The sequence below is a fragment of the Malaya genurostris genome, chromosome 2 (genome assembly GCF_030247185.1).
Source record: "Malaya genurostris strain Urasoe2022 chromosome 2, Malgen_1.1, whole genome shotgun sequence".
Lineage (NCBI taxonomy): Eukaryota > Metazoa > Arthropoda > Insecta > Diptera > Culicidae > Malaya > Malaya genurostris.
This window is the reverse complement of record NC_080571.1, coordinates 229,875,279-229,893,041: the sequence shown is the minus strand read 5'-3', so window position 1 is coordinate 229,893,041 and position 17,763 is coordinate 229,875,279. Positions and strand designations below refer to the sequence as shown.

General features: G+C 37.8%; 1 protein-coding gene and 1 long non-coding RNA gene across 2 annotated transcripts; both read left to right on the top strand.

The window, feature by feature from the left end:
- The first annotated feature begins 3,551 nt into the window (after positions 1-3,551).
- Positions 3,552-6,183, top strand: LOC131427985 (septin-interacting protein 1). Its single transcript, XM_058591602.1, has 2 exons — positions 3,552-5,514; positions 5,573-6,183. Exons 1-2 carry the CDS (start codon positions 3,654-3,656, stop codon positions 6,151-6,153), a joined length of 2,442 nt encoding a protein of 813 aa, XP_058447585.1. The 5' UTR covers positions 3,552-3,653; the 3' UTR covers positions 6,154-6,183.
- A 2,321-nt stretch (positions 6,184-8,504) lies between these two features.
- Positions 8,505-15,615, top strand: LOC131427984 (uncharacterized). Its single transcript, XR_009229329.1, has 2 exons — positions 8,505-8,742; positions 14,834-15,615. It is a non-coding gene; the product is annotated as an uncharacterized LOC131427984 (long non-coding RNA).
- The last annotated feature ends 2,148 nt before the right edge of the window (positions 15,616-17,763 follow it).

The window sequence follows — 17,763 nt, the reverse complement described above, 5'->3', positions numbered from 1 at the left end:
CACGTTGCCACCTGGAAAACATAAATAATAACAAAAGTGCTCGAATTTGTGACACAGCAATGAACGGGATTTTACATTACAGCAGGGATGCCATTTATACAGATTTATGCACATATTAAATTTTTACTTGCACATACAGATTACAGAATACAGATTTTGTGCAGATTTCAGTAATTCATTCAGAATTTTCACAAGAATAGGAAAAAATTGAAAACTTTTTTTGTATCAGCTCTCGTTAGTAACAGTGACGAGTTTCATAACCGTTGGACAAATATGATCTGAAAATATATTGATACTATTTTAAAAACTTGACAAACTATAACTGATATTCATGAGTCATCGCGTTCTGAAACTTTGGCATCTCTGCATTACAATGGACCTCTTCAAACCGAACTTATCTGAAATATTTCAGTACACTGATAGAAATTGGTATATCAGGAATCATTCACAAGGCAAATGTCGAGTTTTTATAACGGCCAATAGGGTAACAGAGGTATTTTGGCCCACTTTAGGATTGATGTTATTTTGGCCCACTTTATAAAAATATCCACCAAATATTGTAATATCTTTAAAAACCCCTTCCGCAATAGGAAATTTAATGTGATTAGCTTCAAATTGATGCAAAATGAGTTACTTATCATCGATAAAATCCGATGAAATCGATAAAGTTTGTTAGGTGGGCCAAAATATATGAAATGGCCAAAATACCTCTGTTACCCTAAATCACCACTTTGAAGAGGATCTGCAGGCGAAATATTGTTAGTAGAATAAGAAATTTCAAAATTAGGCGAAATTCATACGTCCACAGGAATGGTATTTCGAGGATGAAATATTGTTCTGTGCCCTTTTCTCCTATTGTCTAGAAAGCGATCAATTGACGTTTCGGGTAATCTTATTAACTATTTCCCTTATGGTCAGGCCCGATTTTTCAATGCACTAAGAAGGCTGTTAAGTAACGTTATCTTACAAAAATGGCAATTTTCTCAAACAATTTTTAGCGAAAACGATAAAAGAAATGGTTTGCTTATAATTCATGTTAGCGTTAATCTTGCTCCGTGAAACAAACCACAGTTTCTATACCACAGTAGGTATATGTGCACGTTTGCTTACACTCTGATTTACAATTACCTCTCGAACCTTTTGTAGTATTGTTCTGTTTTATTTTTTCAGCAAAATACTGTTAAAAATTACTTGAGCGTGCTCATCCAACTGTTTTTTCGACAATGTCAAAAGGGATAGAAAAAAACATAAATTATTTTTGTTGCTTCCGATTCTATCGACGAACGAAAATCCAATGGATTTGATTGTATCCTAGAGAAGACCTGCCGCTTTGTCCAATTAAGCTATAACTGTATTTGAGTAAGTCATAGATTTTCCTTCTTTATATCAGTGCTACTTTAAAGAAACTACAAACTTCGGTTTGTAACAAGTAAAAAAATATCCTCGTGTATGGTGTAGAGTTGGAACATTTTTTTTTTTTTGTTTCAATTATAGAGGTTTTAACACCTTAAGGTCATTCACCTCTTCGGACCAGAAAATCTTTCTGATCCTATGTGCGGGGTTGGGAATCGAACCCAGGTGGGCTGCGTGATAGGCATCGACTATCCCATCACGCTATACCCGTCCCCCAAGTTGGAACATTATAATTAATTGTATATATTCGACGAACTAACAATTATTAAACCAAACGTGTAGCTGTAATCCAAGAATCTAAATTGGTTCGAACCATGTTATGTTCCATAAAATATAATGCTACTCTAAATGTGAATGTGAAATAATTTTGAATTCGTTCATTTATTACAGTAGGTGGTTGGAGCATTATGAAATATAGCCATATAAAATTATACATACTACAACGATAATAGCCATAGTGAATTCATGTCAGATGGTTCAGCAAAAGTTCTTTAGAATTATTTTAAGCACCTGTAATTTTTATTCTCTGCATAATATAAATAACCATATACTATATTGTAACAACAAATCATATCATCTGTGTACAACACCGTGTTTATCGTTGAATCAAACACATGCCATAACAAATGAAATAATCTCAATAGAAAATGTTTGTTTATAATTTGAACTATACCAGTTGCCATTTTTAATTATGCGGGTTAGATTTGCTTAGCGTAAAAATTTAAATTAAACATTACTTACTCACTTTTCTCAGAAATGACATGACCGATTTTTACAAATTTAGATTCAATGAATCGTCTTATGGTTCTATACAAAACTTTTCAATTTCAGTTGGATCCGAGTTCCGGTTTCGGAATCATATTGTTAAGTGTGTTAACAAGTTTATACCACCACTTGAAGGGGCGAAACAAAAAAAAATATTTTTAAATTGGCCTCAAAACTACTCCATTCAGTAGTCATTATTAGTAGACAGTTTCCAATTCCAGAGGCACCGGAAATAGCGATCATATTTTCCCAAATGGATCTCACTCTCTTTTCTCAGAGACCAATTTTCAGAAACTTCGGTTCACATGAAAGGTATTGAAGATTGTTAAAATATTTATACCGTCACTACAAGTGGTGAAGTAAAAAATAGGTAAAAACGTAAAATAATTTCTAAACTTGCCATAAAACTATTAAAATCGAGTCATAGACTGAAAAATGGATCCATGTTATTTTACTCGAACCGACTTCTATAATACCGATTCCCGGATTTCGGTTTCGTAAGTATCTGTAATAGTGGAACTCGCTTCGTTTTCTCAGAACTGACCTAAACGACCTGAGTACTGTTTCACTCTGTAGGTTACACTAGTTTATGGACAAATCTTTTTGTTTTCCAAAAATCCAAGAAAATTATTTTGAAGTATACCTCACATTTGTATATGAGAATATGAGAGATATGACAAGACATCAATACATCACTATTTGGATATAACAGGTTTTTCTCTCATTGAAATTATTAGTTTCCTAATAACTACAATGAGTTTGATTATGATAAAGTTAGCATGTTGGCGAAGTAGGAGAGGGATGGAAGCTTAGAGAAAAACTATAAGAGGAAACCTAACAATGGGTGTTGACATCGATATTGATATATGTGCTAAAATAAAAAATTAACAAGCTATTGAACGAATTCGATCAGACTGTGACAATCATTTCGTTACTTGATATCCAACAGTTAGCAACTTGATATTTTACATTCCGAAACTTCTAACACTCGTAAACTTCAATCTGTAGTAGATACTCTTACTCTTTCAAACCTAGGTCAAGCGGATCTATATAGGAGACGTCTCCATTCAACTCGATTCATGATGTAAGAGTTCATTTTCACACTGCAGGTAAATTATATGTTATTATATTGAAATATTGAGTATTTGTAAGTATTTGTACATCAACTTTCAATAAAAAAAAATCGAGTAATAATCCATCGAATTTACTACTCGCTGCTGAATGTTAAAGGTTCTGATTTTAACCTCATCAAGATGGCGTGACATCGGGTCGTTTTTCTCAGTGTGGAAAAGGAATGGGAAATATTTCAATGTCAGATTTCCGAAATATGGTTCAAATGTCAAACTGCTCGAAAGTAACTGTCATAACAAATAATAGAAAAAGTGGATTAGCACAGCTGTCGCATTATCGTTTCGCAGTTTTTAACTATTTCTTTCTATTTTAATGGTTGTTTAGTGATATATTTTGGAACCATAATGGCTGACGAAGAGTACGAACGTTTCGAAATAACCGACTATGATTTGGATAATGAGTTTAATCCGAACCGTCGCAGCCGGCGTCCTACCAAACATCAACAAATTTATGGCATTTGGGCGGACGAGGATTCAGATAATGAATTGGCGGATGAAGAAGCAGGTTCTTCTCGTAGAGGACGTATTCGGGCGGGTAAAAAATCGAAGGATTACTCCGCTCCTATTGGATTCGTAGCTGGCGGAATTCAGCAAGCTGGTAAAAAGAAAGAAGAAAAAAAAGACGATGATGCTGAGGAAGAAGATGAAAAAAGACCTCGCTTTGGAACGGTTAATAGCGGAACTAGCTCCGAATCAGAATCGGAAGCAACTCCAAAGGCGAATGATTTCAGGTCAATGGCTGGCTTTCGTAAATTTACTGCCCAAAGCACCTCCAATGTTGGCAGAGGCGTTGGAAACTGGGAACAACACACTAAAGGTATTGGGGCGAAACTGCTCCTACAGATGGGTTATCAACCAGGAAAGGGTCTGGGAAAGGATCTTCAAGGTATTTCTGCTCCGATTGAGGCTCATCTAAGAAAGGGACGCGGAGCAATTGGTGCGTATGGGCCCGAGAAAAAAACGGTTGTAAAAGATCAGAAGCACAAAGCAGTCAAAGATGAATCGAGCGAAATTAAAGAAAAAGATATCAGTCAGCAATGGAAAAAGGAAAAACACAAGGGTCGTTATTTCTACAAGAGCGTTGAAGACGTAATTGAAAAGGGTAAACGTTCTTTTGCGCTTTTTGACAAGAATTCCAAGCTAAGTCATGTCAAGGTAATTGATATGACGGGCCCCGAAAGCAGAGTGCTAAGTGGATACCATGCTCTGGGTCAAGCTAAAATGGTTGATGAAGATCTGTATGATGCTAAACCTACTAAAGAAACGGCAAATTTTGCGCTTCCAGAACTGATGCACAATTTAAATTTAATTGTGGAACTTTGCGAGCAGGATATTATTGCCATTGACAAACAAAAATGTTCGTCTAAAGATCGAGAGGAGCAACTGGAAATTGAGAAAGATAATCTCATTCGCATTACTCAATTAGAAGAGGATTATATTCAAACACTGGAAGGTGCTTTAGAATTGGTTAAAGCTTTGGTAGAACCAGAAAGTGGATCAGTTTCTTTAGAAGACTGCGAACGAGTTTTTGTTCGAATGCAAACGGAATTTCCAGCTGAATATAAAGAATTCGGTCTGGCAGACTTGGCCCCTGGCGTTGTTGCTCCGTTGATAGCCGCTCGCTTGAAGGAATGGAATCCGTTTGTTGAGCCAACACTTCATCTAGACCTGTTCAAACGATGGCGTTCAATTTTGGGTTCATCGGACACGGAAAGACGCAATCTATTGGATCCGTATTCTGGTCTTGTGTGGTCCGGAGTAATTCCAAGTATCCGATCAGCCGCCACGAACTGGGACCCACGAATACACCAACCAATGATAGCACTACTCGATGCGTGGGCTCCTCTACTGCCGGCATGGATTTTGGACAACGTTCTAGAGCAGATTACGATGAATAAATTGACTTCTGCAGTAACAGAATGGGATCCACTGACGGACACGATACCAATTCACATTTGGATTCAACCGTGGGCCGGCATTCTCGGATCAAAAATGGAAGAAAGTATTTATCCAACCATTCGAGAGAAACTCAGCAAGGCATTGAAAGCATGGAATCCCGAAGATCGATCAGCCCGGGCCATGATCACTCCGTGGAAGGGAGTCATGGCCGAAGAAGATCTTCAAGCGTTCCTAACAAAGAACATTATTCCGAAGTTAGAGCTACGATTAACAGAACTGGTGATCAATCCACTGCAGCAAGATTTAGGTAAGCAGAGAAAAAGTTATTCAAAATTCACATATTCAACAGTGACTTATGTTTTCAGAAATTTTCAATCAAGTGTGGGAATGGAACGAACTCATCTCAACTCTTCAGATGGCATCCATCCTGGATAAATATTTCTTCCCGAAATGGATACAAACACTGGTGCTATGGTTAAACCAGTCTCCCAATTTCGATCAAGTAACGCGTTGGTATCAGGGCTGGAAATCGCAGTTCACCGATGACATAATCCGCCAGACAAACATCAAGGAAAACTTCCGCAAAGCGCTGGAATTGATGCAGCGTTCAATTGGAATAACGACATCATCGTCGGCACCTTCTTCTTCTTCCGAACCAATGGACACGACGCCAGTTGCCTCCACTACGAAGTCATCTACTATCGATATTTCCGGAGATGCTGTACCTTCGATGGAATTCAAGGAACTCGTTTCCCAAAAGTGCGCCGAAAGAGGCATCATATTTGCGCCGATGCCGGGTCGAAGAGAGATGGGCAAACAGGTTTATCGAGCGGGAAAGCTATTTTGCTACATCGATCGATCGGTTTGTGTGGTTAGCCTGGATGGCGGTGTCAACTGGACTCCGATTTCTTTGTCGGCTATGCTGGATCGAGCGATTAGTGGTTAAACCTAAATGTATTTTCAATATGAGCTTAATATATTTCATCGTATTTGATTTAGAAATATTCAATTTTATTAAAACACCATATGATTCCTGTCACCAGTTCAGTGGCCCCTGTAATTTATATTTCCAATGAAATGATTATGTTAGATCGAACCTGGTCTAATCCGAGAACAGCAGTAAACAAGCGTTAGCAGTTCATGTTGAACTTGTAGCGACAGTTAAATATTCAACGTAAACCCCTAAACAAAAGCATAGCGCTGTCAGCGTCTCCTCACAGTGGAAAATCTAAGTTAAAAAATTAAGGCTATGTGAAATGCGCAAGCGACTTTATACATAAATTTTAGGAGCATATTTTGGTATCACTGATCACTCTGTTACATTACCATTAAATGTTTGGATTTATATATTTATTTACTTTATGATGAAACTCAGTTAATATGTCAAGCTGTACGGTAGTATTCCGGTTGGGAGATACGAAACCGACCCCCTAACATAAACTGTCTCAAAACGTTTTTGATTATTTTTTACTTGGAACACATGCGGATGCTTTGAAGTAAACTGTCACCTAGATTTTTAGTCGCTAAACATGTAATTCGTATTGCAATTTGGTAAGGTAACGTAGCTTGTACATCAATTGCGGATACTTCATCTATCTGGTTTAATAACCACATAAGTTTTTTAGAGAAATTTTGAACAAAAACGAGTATGTAGAATCGAAATATAGAATAGTATTGATACTATAATCGAAAGAATAAAATGGTTCAGTCGGTATCTGAGCTATCTTTCGCCTCCACACACTTAAAACCAATTCTCGAGCTCGGTAAAGTAAAATACCGAGACACAGTAATCAATATTATGTTTTCCAAGATTCGTTTGATAGATTCAATGAGATTTGGCAAAATCTTGTGCTGAAATCATCGGTTATTAACAATTATCCCGAAAACAACAATTGCGTTAGCCGAAATATGAAATTCGGCAAGAAAACTGTATTTACGTAAGTTTAGTTCACAGAATGATCATAATTCTTAGGTATTAATTTCAGTTTCCCCTTTTCCCAACGAATTCATAATAAATCAGTTTCCATATCAACGAAGTATAGTTGTTTATTGGAAAATTAACGGTCACCATGGCAAGGCTAAATTTTCATTTACAGTGATATCAGTTTTATCGGTATTTTTATTAAAGTACATTTTTAATCTGGCGTGGCACTAACTGTGCAATCAATTATGTATTTTATTTTAATTATCTTAATGATATCAATTCATTAATCATGCATCATCCAACCTGGTATCGTTGAATATAATTCTCGGTTGATTTTTCATTAGGGCGAGTGACAGTTACTCTTTAATAACTCTCTCTTTCGATTATAGTGATGTGATTAAAAAGATTTTCTCTGATATCACTATTCAGTTTGAAAGTCGAAAGTTTCGGGTATCAGTTCATGCAAAGAGTTGAGTGATACCGTGGAAAGTAAACAAAGAGAAACTGTCACTTGCTGATACGCCCTTTTGAAAAATTAACCGAGAATTGTACTGTGTACTCTACAATAACTACAAATTATTGTTGACTATTTATAGAAAACACTTTTCTGATTCTGGTCGAAGAACTTCAACCACAGACTAACAGACAGGACACTCAAATTAGATTCTTTAATCATTTTAACGGTCATTTCGAATATTCCTTTAGTTTGGACAGTACTCGCATATGGCATGATGGCGCCATGTTACCCTATCAAAATCATCCCCAACTAACCAAAAGTTCGGATAAAAGGGACTGATTTGGCTTAAGAAGCTCTCAAAGTTAATCAATAGTATTCTAAGCAGCCCATTTTTAAGTAATTATTCACAAGTTCGTGCGACGCAGCGGAACGAAATTCTAAGCTGCTTCTAGAATACATTGTTCAGCTTCTATGCAGCGTAAAAGTTCACGCGGAACTTGTTCTGTACTTTCAAATTGTTAAAAGTACCACGTGCACTCTTAAGCAGCGAGAAAGAACACGCGGAACTTGTTCTGTACTTCGAACTGTCAAAAATTGCCACGTGTTTTCTTAAGCAGCTAGAAAGTTCACGCGGAACTTGATCTGTACTTTCAAGTTCTCGAAAGTTCCGCGTGTACGTTTAAGTAGCAAGAAAGTGGACTTTTTAAGTAATTGTGGAACTTCTGGTTGCTTGGGTCCTGTCTGTCATCTAGACTGTGTTTATTTTTTCATTTACCAACAGAGTTGCCATTCATACAGAATTACCTGTAATGTGTTGATTTGTATACGTCCATGCGAATTTCATGCAGGATACAGACGACGACACGACCAGACACTCCGAAGAAAAATGGGAATAAAAAGTGTTCGTGAGCGATTTACCACCAGTTACCATAAATATAGCGACCCCTTGAAAATGACAAAAACTAACTATTCGAGCAACACTGTTTAAGTTGCTATGAACTAGTTACCAAGGAGCACCAGAATAAATAAACAAACAGTTTGAAACAGTTGTGGAATAATTCCACATTTCATGGTTATTAAAAATCTTACAAAAAATAGCAATAATTCATTCGAGGGCTGAATTGTATATAAAGTTTGTCAAACGCCGATGCTTGGTGAGTGTAAATGATGTTCTAATTTTTTTTTTTTTTTCATAAATACGTTTATTTCATAGGCAATATACATAAGTTTTTCTTCGCCGTGGCATCCACAATACATAGTAGTTTAAACCTAATACATTTCGAATATCATATTAGTATGTTGGTACTCATTAGTTAATCTAAACACTGTTTTTATCAAGCGAGTTGCTATTTTAAATTACATTAAATAAAATACATTTATTTTGTACATGATCTTATAACTATTTCAGGATTGTTTGTATCAGTTCACCACTTATATTCAATATCCTATAGTTGGCTATTGGTTGAACTCATGGAAGAGAAAACAGTTTAACATAAAATAAAATTTAAATTGGAACTCCAATGGATTTAATGAAATGATAAAGAAGTTTCATGTATGGAAGGTCACGACAAGCAAGAATGTCGCGAACTGGGACATTGGATAGTCTACCTTGGGTACGCAAGGAATTTATTAGTTGAGATCTGACATCACGAAACTCCACGCATGTCCAAACAACATGGTCAATATCGCGGTAACCTTCGCCGCAAGCACAATGATTAGTCTCGGAAAGTCCAATTCGAAGGAGATGTGCATCTAACGTGTAGTGATTGGACATGAGTCTGGACATCACACGAATGAAATCTCTACTCACATCCAGTCCCCTGAACCATGCCTTTGTCGATATTTTAGGAATAATTGAGTGCATCCACCGACCCAGATCATCTTTATCCCAAGAAGCTTGCCAGCTGGCAAGTGTTCTTTGGCGAGACGCGCTATAGAATTCGTTGAAAGCAATCGGTCTCTCATAAATTTCACCCTCAATAGCACCACGTTTGGCTAAAATATCGGCTCTTTCATTGCCTGGAATGGAGCAATGAGCCGGAACCCAAACTATTGTGATTAGATAATTATTATTCAATATGTCGTTCAGACACTGTTTTATTTTACCCAAGAAAAACGGTTCATTTTTGCCAGCAGCGTTTGAGCGAATGGCTTCAATTGCACTCAGACTATCTGTGAAGAGGAAATAATGGTTTGGAGATAATGTGACGATTACATTCAAGCTATAATGAACTGCTGCTAACTCTGCTATATAAACAGATGCAGGTTCTTGAAGCTTGAATGAGGCCGAAACATTATTGTTGAACATACCAAACCCTGTCGCTTCTTCCATTCGCGATCCGTCCGTGTAAAACATTTTCTCAGAGTTAATATGCCTGAACTTACTTGAAAATATTTTTGGGATTTCCATAGAGCGTAGGTGGTCCGGGATTCCACGCACTTCGCGCTGCATGGATGTGTCGAAAAATAAAGTTGAGTCAGGTACATTTAGGAGGCTGACACGGATAGGAATATATCTTGAAGGGTTGATTTCCTGTGACATATGGTTAAAATATACTGTCATGAATTTTGTTTGAGATCGAAGCTCGACTAGTCGTTCGAAATTATTAATTACCATGGGATTCAGCACATCACATCTTATTAGCAGGCGTGATGAAAGCTCCCAAAATCGATCTTTTAATGGAAGAACTCCCGCCAGAACTTCAAGACTCATTGTATGTGTCGAATGCATGCAGCCTAAAGCAATTCGCAAACAACGGTACTGAATTCGCTCAAGTTTGATAATATGAGAATTTGCAGCGGAACGAAAACAAACGCATCCATATTCCATCACTGAAAGTATCGTTGTCTGATACAATTTTATTAGATCTTGCGGATGAGCACCCCACCAAGACCCTGTTATTGTTCGAAGAAAATTTACTCTTTGTTGGCATTTCGTTATCAGATACCTAATGTGTCCTCCCCACGTGCATTTGGAATCAAACCACACCCCGAGGTATTTGAAAGTCAAAACCTGTTCGATTATTCTTCCCATCATATGAAGCTGAAGTTGCGCGGGATCATGCTTTTTTGAAAAGACGACCAGCTCTGTTTTCTCCGCAGAGAATTCGATACCAAGATGAACAGCCCAAACGGACAATTTATCTAAGGTATCTTGCAATGGTTTTTGCAGATCAATAGCTTTGGATCCAGTAACTGAAACCACGCCATCATCTGCCAATTGTCTTAGTGTACATGGGGTTACTAGACAGCTGTCAATGTCATTCACGTAAAAATTATAGAGGAGCGGACTGAGGCATGAGCCTTGCGGGAGACCCATGTAGCTAATTCTGATTGTTGCCAAATCGCCATGTGAAAAATGCATGCGTTTCTCTGACAAAAGGTTGTGCAAATAATTATTTATAACCGCTGGGAGTCCATGTTGGTGGAGCTTGTCTGAAAGAACATCAATGGAAACTGAATCAAATGCTCCTTTAATGTCTAAAAATACAGATGCCATTTGTTGCTTTTGAGCGAAGGCAATTTGGATGTCAGACGAAAGTAATGCAAGGCAATCATTCGTCCCTTTATTTCTACGGAAGCCAAACTGAGTATCTGACAACAAACCGTTCGTCTCGACCCAAGTGTCGAGACGTCGTAGAATAATTTTTTCGAACAATTTTCTGATGCAGGACAACATCGCAATGGGTCTATATGAGTTGTGATTGGAAGCTGGTTTCCCCGGCTTTTGAATGGCGATAACTTTCACTTGTCTCCAGTCAGGTGGAACAATATTTTGCTCAAGAAACTTGTTGAACAATTCCAACAAACGTCTTTTTGCGAGGTCGGGCAGATTCTTCACCAAGTTGAATTTAATTCTGTCCAATCCAGGAGCGTTATTGTTACAAGACATGAGTGCTATGGAAAATTCCATCATTGAAAAGGGGCTATCAATGGAATCATCATTTGAAGAAGACTCCCTAACAATGCTATGCGTAGGAACGGAATCTGGACAAACTTTCCTCGCAAAATCAAATATCCATCGATTCGAGTACTCCTCACTCTCATTTCCTACGTTACGATTCCTCATTCGTCTGGCCGTATTCCAAAGAGTGCTCATTGAGGTTTCTCTTGACAAACCTTCCACAAAATGTCTCCAATAGCTGCATTTCTTAACCCGAAGTATGTTCTTGTACTTGGTTTCTAAAACCAAGAATTTTTCAAAATTCTGAGGAGTTCCTCCTCCTCGTTTTAAAAACGTCTTGAAAGCATTTTGTTTCGCGTGTTTAGCATCTGAGCACTCTTTGTCCCACCAAGGATTTGGAGGTCTTCTGTTAGACGATGGACCAAGAAATCGTTTGGTTTGGGCTTGTTCTGCGGCCTCCAGAATCGAACAAACGAGGAAGTCATATTCTTCAAGTGGGGGAAGCTCTTCCATTGAAGTTAAGACACTTGAAATATTACTTTGGTATTTAATCCAGTCAATATTTTTTGTCAAATCATATGGAATATTAACTGAATTAGCAATGCCTTTGTTACTGCTAATTGAGATGATGATTGGTAAATGATCGCTACCATGTAAATCAGGAAATACTTTCCAGGTGCAATCTAGTCGAATTGAAGTCGAACAAAGAGATAAATCTAATGCACTTGGACGTGCAGGAGGTCTTGGGATCCGTGTCATGCTACCCATATTTAGTACCGTCATGCTAAAATTGTCGCAAATATTATATATTAGAGATGATCTGCTATCATTGTAAACGGAACCCCACATCATTCCGTGCGAATTGAAATCTCCTAAAATCAAACGTGGAGCAGGAAGGGCTTCGACAATTTCATTAAGCTGTCGTTGTCCAACTTGAGCTCTTGGAGGAATATATACCGAAGCAATGCAAATGTCCTTTCCTTTAATGTTTATTTGACAAGCAACAACTTCTATACTAGAAGTCGAAGGAATGTTTAATCTATAAAAGGAATAACATTTCTTAATTCCTAAAAGCACTCCACCATACGGGGAGTCTCTGTCGAGACGTATAATGTTAAAGTCATTAAAATTTAAGGCTATGTTTGATGTAAGCCATGTTTCGCACAAAGCAAATACATCACATTTTTGACTATGCAACAAAACTTTAAATGAATCAAGTTTTGGCATGATGCTTCGACAATTCCACTGCAGGACAGTGATTGAATCATTTGCGGCGGATGATAAATTATCCATCAAATGATACAAAACCTGTAAGAGCTGGCCATTGAGCTGATAACTGTTTCAAAAAAGTTCTAGCTATTGGAAGGAATGCTGTTATGATGGTCTTTAGAGGTTCAGAAATATTGAATGCAGCGAAAATCCATTCTACAATTTCCGAAAATTTCAGTAATCCTGTTGGTGAATGTGAAATGGAGCCCACTGGATTATTGTCTTTTCTTGAGCTAGTTCCTGGATTGGTTTGTGAATTTGACAAACCAGGAGGCACAGTTTTTGGTTTTAAATTTGGCTTTTTAGCTTTAACACGGGGATCTTTTTTTGAAGGTATAATTTTAGGTGTCTTTTTTGGTATTTTGTGGTTTGTTAATCTCCTCTTAACAGACCCTTGAGGAGTGACAAACGAGGTATCTTCACTATTTCCGTCAGAGTCAGATTCCTCTGGCTCCGCAAGATTTGAAAAACCGTTTTCGGTTTCCAAAGGGGAGACATGTATGACCGTTTTGAGCATTTCTGCATATGTGCGCTTAGACCGTGCTTTTAAAGAAAGCTTCATTTTGTCTTTACGCAGCTTAAATGCAGCGCACACTGAAAGATCATCATGAGGGCTTTCCCCACAATAAACACATTTTTCAACATTTTTATCGCAAAGATTATCCTTATGAGGCCCTTGACATTTGATACATTTGGACTTATTACTACAGTAAGTAGCTGTATGTCCGAATTTTTTACAGTTCGTGCAATTCATAACATGCGGTACGAAAAGCCGAACAGGAAGACGAATTTTATCGATATAGACATGGCTAGGCAATGCAGATCCGGCAAATGTTACGCGAAACGAATCTGAGGGACGATAAGACTTTTTTCCATCGACAATAGATGCTGAGTACAATTGTTTGCACTCGAGTATCTTAACTCCCTCAAGCATGGAGTTTTTAAAACGGCCAACTCCATTTTTAAGTAAATCATCTGCTGTCAGACTTGCTTCAGTCACAACACCGTCAATTTCTACCTCCTTCGATGGAATGTAAACTCGATATTCAATAGCAAATAATTTACAGGTTACAATATCGTTTGCCTGTTTCAAGTCGTTAACTACAACTCGAATTTTATCTCTATTAACCTTACAGATTTCTTTAACTTCAGAGAAATGTGATGTCAAATCCTTTGTAATTTGCATCAAGTTTAAAATCTTTTCTTTTTTTCGAAGATAGACTATCCATGGCCCAGTGGTACCCTGTGGATAATGTTTAGCCCTCGGAGTATTTAAACTTTTACTAGTATCCGGAATCGGATTCGGATGATCTTCCATGAGATCATCCATTACATTAAATTTTTTTTGTAAATTAATAATACCAAAATAAAAACTTATGTTTAGTAAAATTTCAGATATAAGAAATAAAAAATAAATTAAATTAAATCTACCTTGTAGCTGATGTCTCTGTTCCTTTATCGTGAAGAACGACGTGAAGCTCTTCCAACGATTTCCAATTGGCAGTCTTTTGCTGTTTCCAATTGGCAGTCTTCTGTCGTTTACTGCTATCTCAGTTGCTCTGCCGTCGTTGTGAACACCACTGCACTTGCTGTACCTGACCCCAGGTACAGTGCTTTTGCTCTTGGTGGCGATCAAATGCGATGCTTGCAGTGTAGCACCTCGCGATATATGCCGTCTCTTTTGATCCTACGCAGCGTACAAATTCTGGTACCTGGTAGATCAGCACTGGGTTGCTTTAGCACCTCTGTGCCTTTGCACCCCTTCGTCTTCGCACCTTTATGCGATGGCACCTCTGTGACTCGTCACTTCTATGCTCTCGCACCTCTGTGTCTCTACACCTCTGTGCGTATGAACGGGATGGCCTTCGTTGCTAGCTTTCCAGTCGGGAAACGCCCCGAATATTGCGTTTGCTATGGGCAGTTTAACTACCTGAAGCTTAGAATTGTCTCGGTAGCAGCCGTTAACTCACGAGCCAGTACAATCGAAACACAACCTCTTCGCTTGAATGGTTTTTACTGAATGTGATGTTCTAATTCGTATAAATGAATTTCTAATCGCTTTGTGTTTTTAGTTCGATCTCGAAAAAAGTTCTCTGGAACCAAATACTTAGGAAGCAAAGCTAAAAACTTTAAATGAGTTGATTGAAAAGTCCCCATTGAGTACGCAAATGCAGGAAATTCTTGGGACATATTTACTTTTAGAGCGTTATTTCATGGAAGAAAGCGTCCTGAAAGCGATGTACAGCATTGGAACGGGGCAGCAATGCTCCAGCATGTTGGATGATGTATTTTTCATTATTCGGAAGTGCATTCGACGTGGAACGTGGAACGCAATCGCTAGACGGAGTGTGTGCTGTTGTTAATAACGCTGCTAGTTGATTGGAAATAGACTTCATAAATGCTTTGAAATCACCTTTGAAATCTGGTTACCCTACTGGTTACATAGATCTAACCCAATCGGCACTTCAAAGTTCAATCCAGCAAGGGCGATTACAAACTAAGGATGTTGAACAGACACGTGCAAATTTTTTTTAAACCTCGTTTGCATCCGTGGGTTGACCAATATATCAATCACAATCACAACCTCGCTGAGGAAGAGTTGGCATCGTATGAAGCTGGGGAAACATTTATACAATTCCTTATAGTGCAAGTCGACGCCTTATTAACGGCGTTCAAAACTGCCCTCACACCAAGGAATTATGATGGATTATGATTATTCGGTTAGTATCATTACTAGTGAAGTTACAAGTCGCCTGGAGCGAGTTATCAAAAAATCTACATTCAATCGGCTTGGTGGACTAGTTTTAGTTTTTTTGCTTAGTTAAATGAATATATTCCCCCTGAAGATAACACACGAGAAGTTTTTTATTGCCTTAAAAAACCAAAATCAAATTTTTAGTAGTGAATAATTCGCGTTGCCGGTACGGTACGCCACTATGAATTACATATTCGAAAAGTGTCGAGAATACAACGCGCCAGCTGCAAAGCTGAAGATTATGCAGCTGCCAAGCTGCAGATTATGCAGCTATGGCAGATCTCTGAAAGAATAAATTTAATACCTGCCAGCGGCCAACTACACTCAGTGGTTTCGTTTTATGTGAGAATCTCTTGTTTTTGTTTACATTTTTTTTTGTGGTTACCAAGGCTACTGGTAACTGTTTTTCAAAATCAATAATTTTCCAACTTGTGTTGCCAGTTCCAACATTTTTTCAAGCGATTCCATTTTGACAGTACCAGTTACTGAGGGGTAGCTCGATTTACGATACAGTTTTAAAAGCGAGTGGCAGGTCGTGTCAGAGATGCCAGGTAAAAATTTCAAATATCTGCAGACAGGGTCTGTAAATCTGAAAAAAAATCTGCAGTTAGCAAGTATGTCTTGCTGGCCGCAATTTCTTTATAAAGTATGACACGCAAAACTAACTTAGAGCGACCAAAAAAAAAAAAAAAAGGTCTCGGAAATTACAAAAGTCTGTAAATATAGACGAAAGTCTGCGAGAATTTCCCAAGTCTGCAAAAATCTGCGAGAATTTCAAAAGTCTGCAAAAGTCTGCACAACAAAAAATGTCTGCAGCACTATACCCCAAATCTGCAGATTTACAGACAAATCTGCAGACCTGGCATCTCTGGGTCGTGTCGTCAATACAGATTTAATACATATTACCAAAACTATATACAGAATTGTGCCTACTTCTCATCCTTCAACGCAATACAAAATCGAACCCGTTTTGTTACAATATTTACTTACTTCTGGTCTGCCGCCACTTAATTTCGGGTGAAAATTTTAAATTTCGGATGGATCTGACTTTCGGTTTCAGAATTACAGGGTTACGACTTGAAAAAACTTCAAATTCAATAGAATGCGTAGAGATAAGGCGACGTATACTTGATACAGCAAAGGACACCCAGGACTATAGCTGTTAGGTAAGGTAAGGTAAGTAAGGTTCCAGAGCGGAATTTACTCACTTTTCTCCGAGATGACTAAACCGATTTTCTCGAACTTAGATTTGAACGAAATTCTTGAATGTTTTCCGGATATGACTTCCGGTTCCCAAATTACAGTGTGATGAGAGTTTCAATTTCGCAGTCGTCGTGTAGAGCGACAATGTAAAATAGGGAAAAATTCTTCTAAATTGGACTCAAATCTGTTCTAATTTAAAAGTTGTGTAAATTGTTGGCCATACGAATTATTCTATGCTGGTTCCCAGTTCCTGGTTCCGGAAGTATGGAAATAGTGTTCAAGAACACAAAAACGGATCTTTTTCTCAGAGACGGCTGAGTAATTTTTTACATTTTTTAGACTTAAATGAAAGGTTTAAGGTCTCATATAATCAGGCCCGTACCCGGGATTTGGTTTCGGGAGGGGCCCATAATGAAAAATAATGGTACTGAAGATTGCTTAGGTAGATAATTTCCGGTGCACCATTTACCGACGTTTTCAACCTTAAACTTTTACACTGGAGCTATCATTATTGGGTATTTAAATAAATTTTGTAACTATGACCGAGAGAAGGTTATTGTATTACATTTCTTAACGTTTACTGTCATGCCATTTCAATCCCACATGTTTAAGGCCTTCTAAATATCCATTTCTAGAGCACAAAAATCCACAAGACTTGTGATGAATTGTGAGAAGTGGTCCGAGAAAGCATCTTTTAAATTTGTAGGTCATATTAGTTGATGGCCATACAAATTTACTTTAGCTATACAGGTTTCGGTATCAGGTTCCGGAAATAGCGGTCGAAAATTCCAAAACGAAACTAACATCCATTTCTCAGAGATGTCTTGAGTTTTGGGAAGAGATAGCAGTTCAAGAAGGCCAAATCAGGTGAACAAGGTGGGTGAGCAAATAATTGGGTCACTAAACTGTTGAATTTGATCTCCATCGTAAATATCAATAGAAAAAATTTGAAATAGAAATTTGATTGAAATTTTTGTTATTCCAAATACTAACGAGAAATAATTTACAACAGAATTTGCTACTAAAATTGGTTTCTGCTTTGTT

Excerpts from the sequence above, each read along its gene's own strand:
- LOC131427985 (XM_058591602.1), top strand. The coding sequence starts at position 3,654 with ATGGCTGACGAAGAGTACGAACGTTTCGAAATAACCGACTATGATTTG. Across the intron at positions 5,515-5,572 it reads TCCACTGCAGCAAGATTTAG|AAATTTTCAATCAAGTGTGG; the intron begins GTAAGCAGAGAA and ends TTATGTTTTCAG.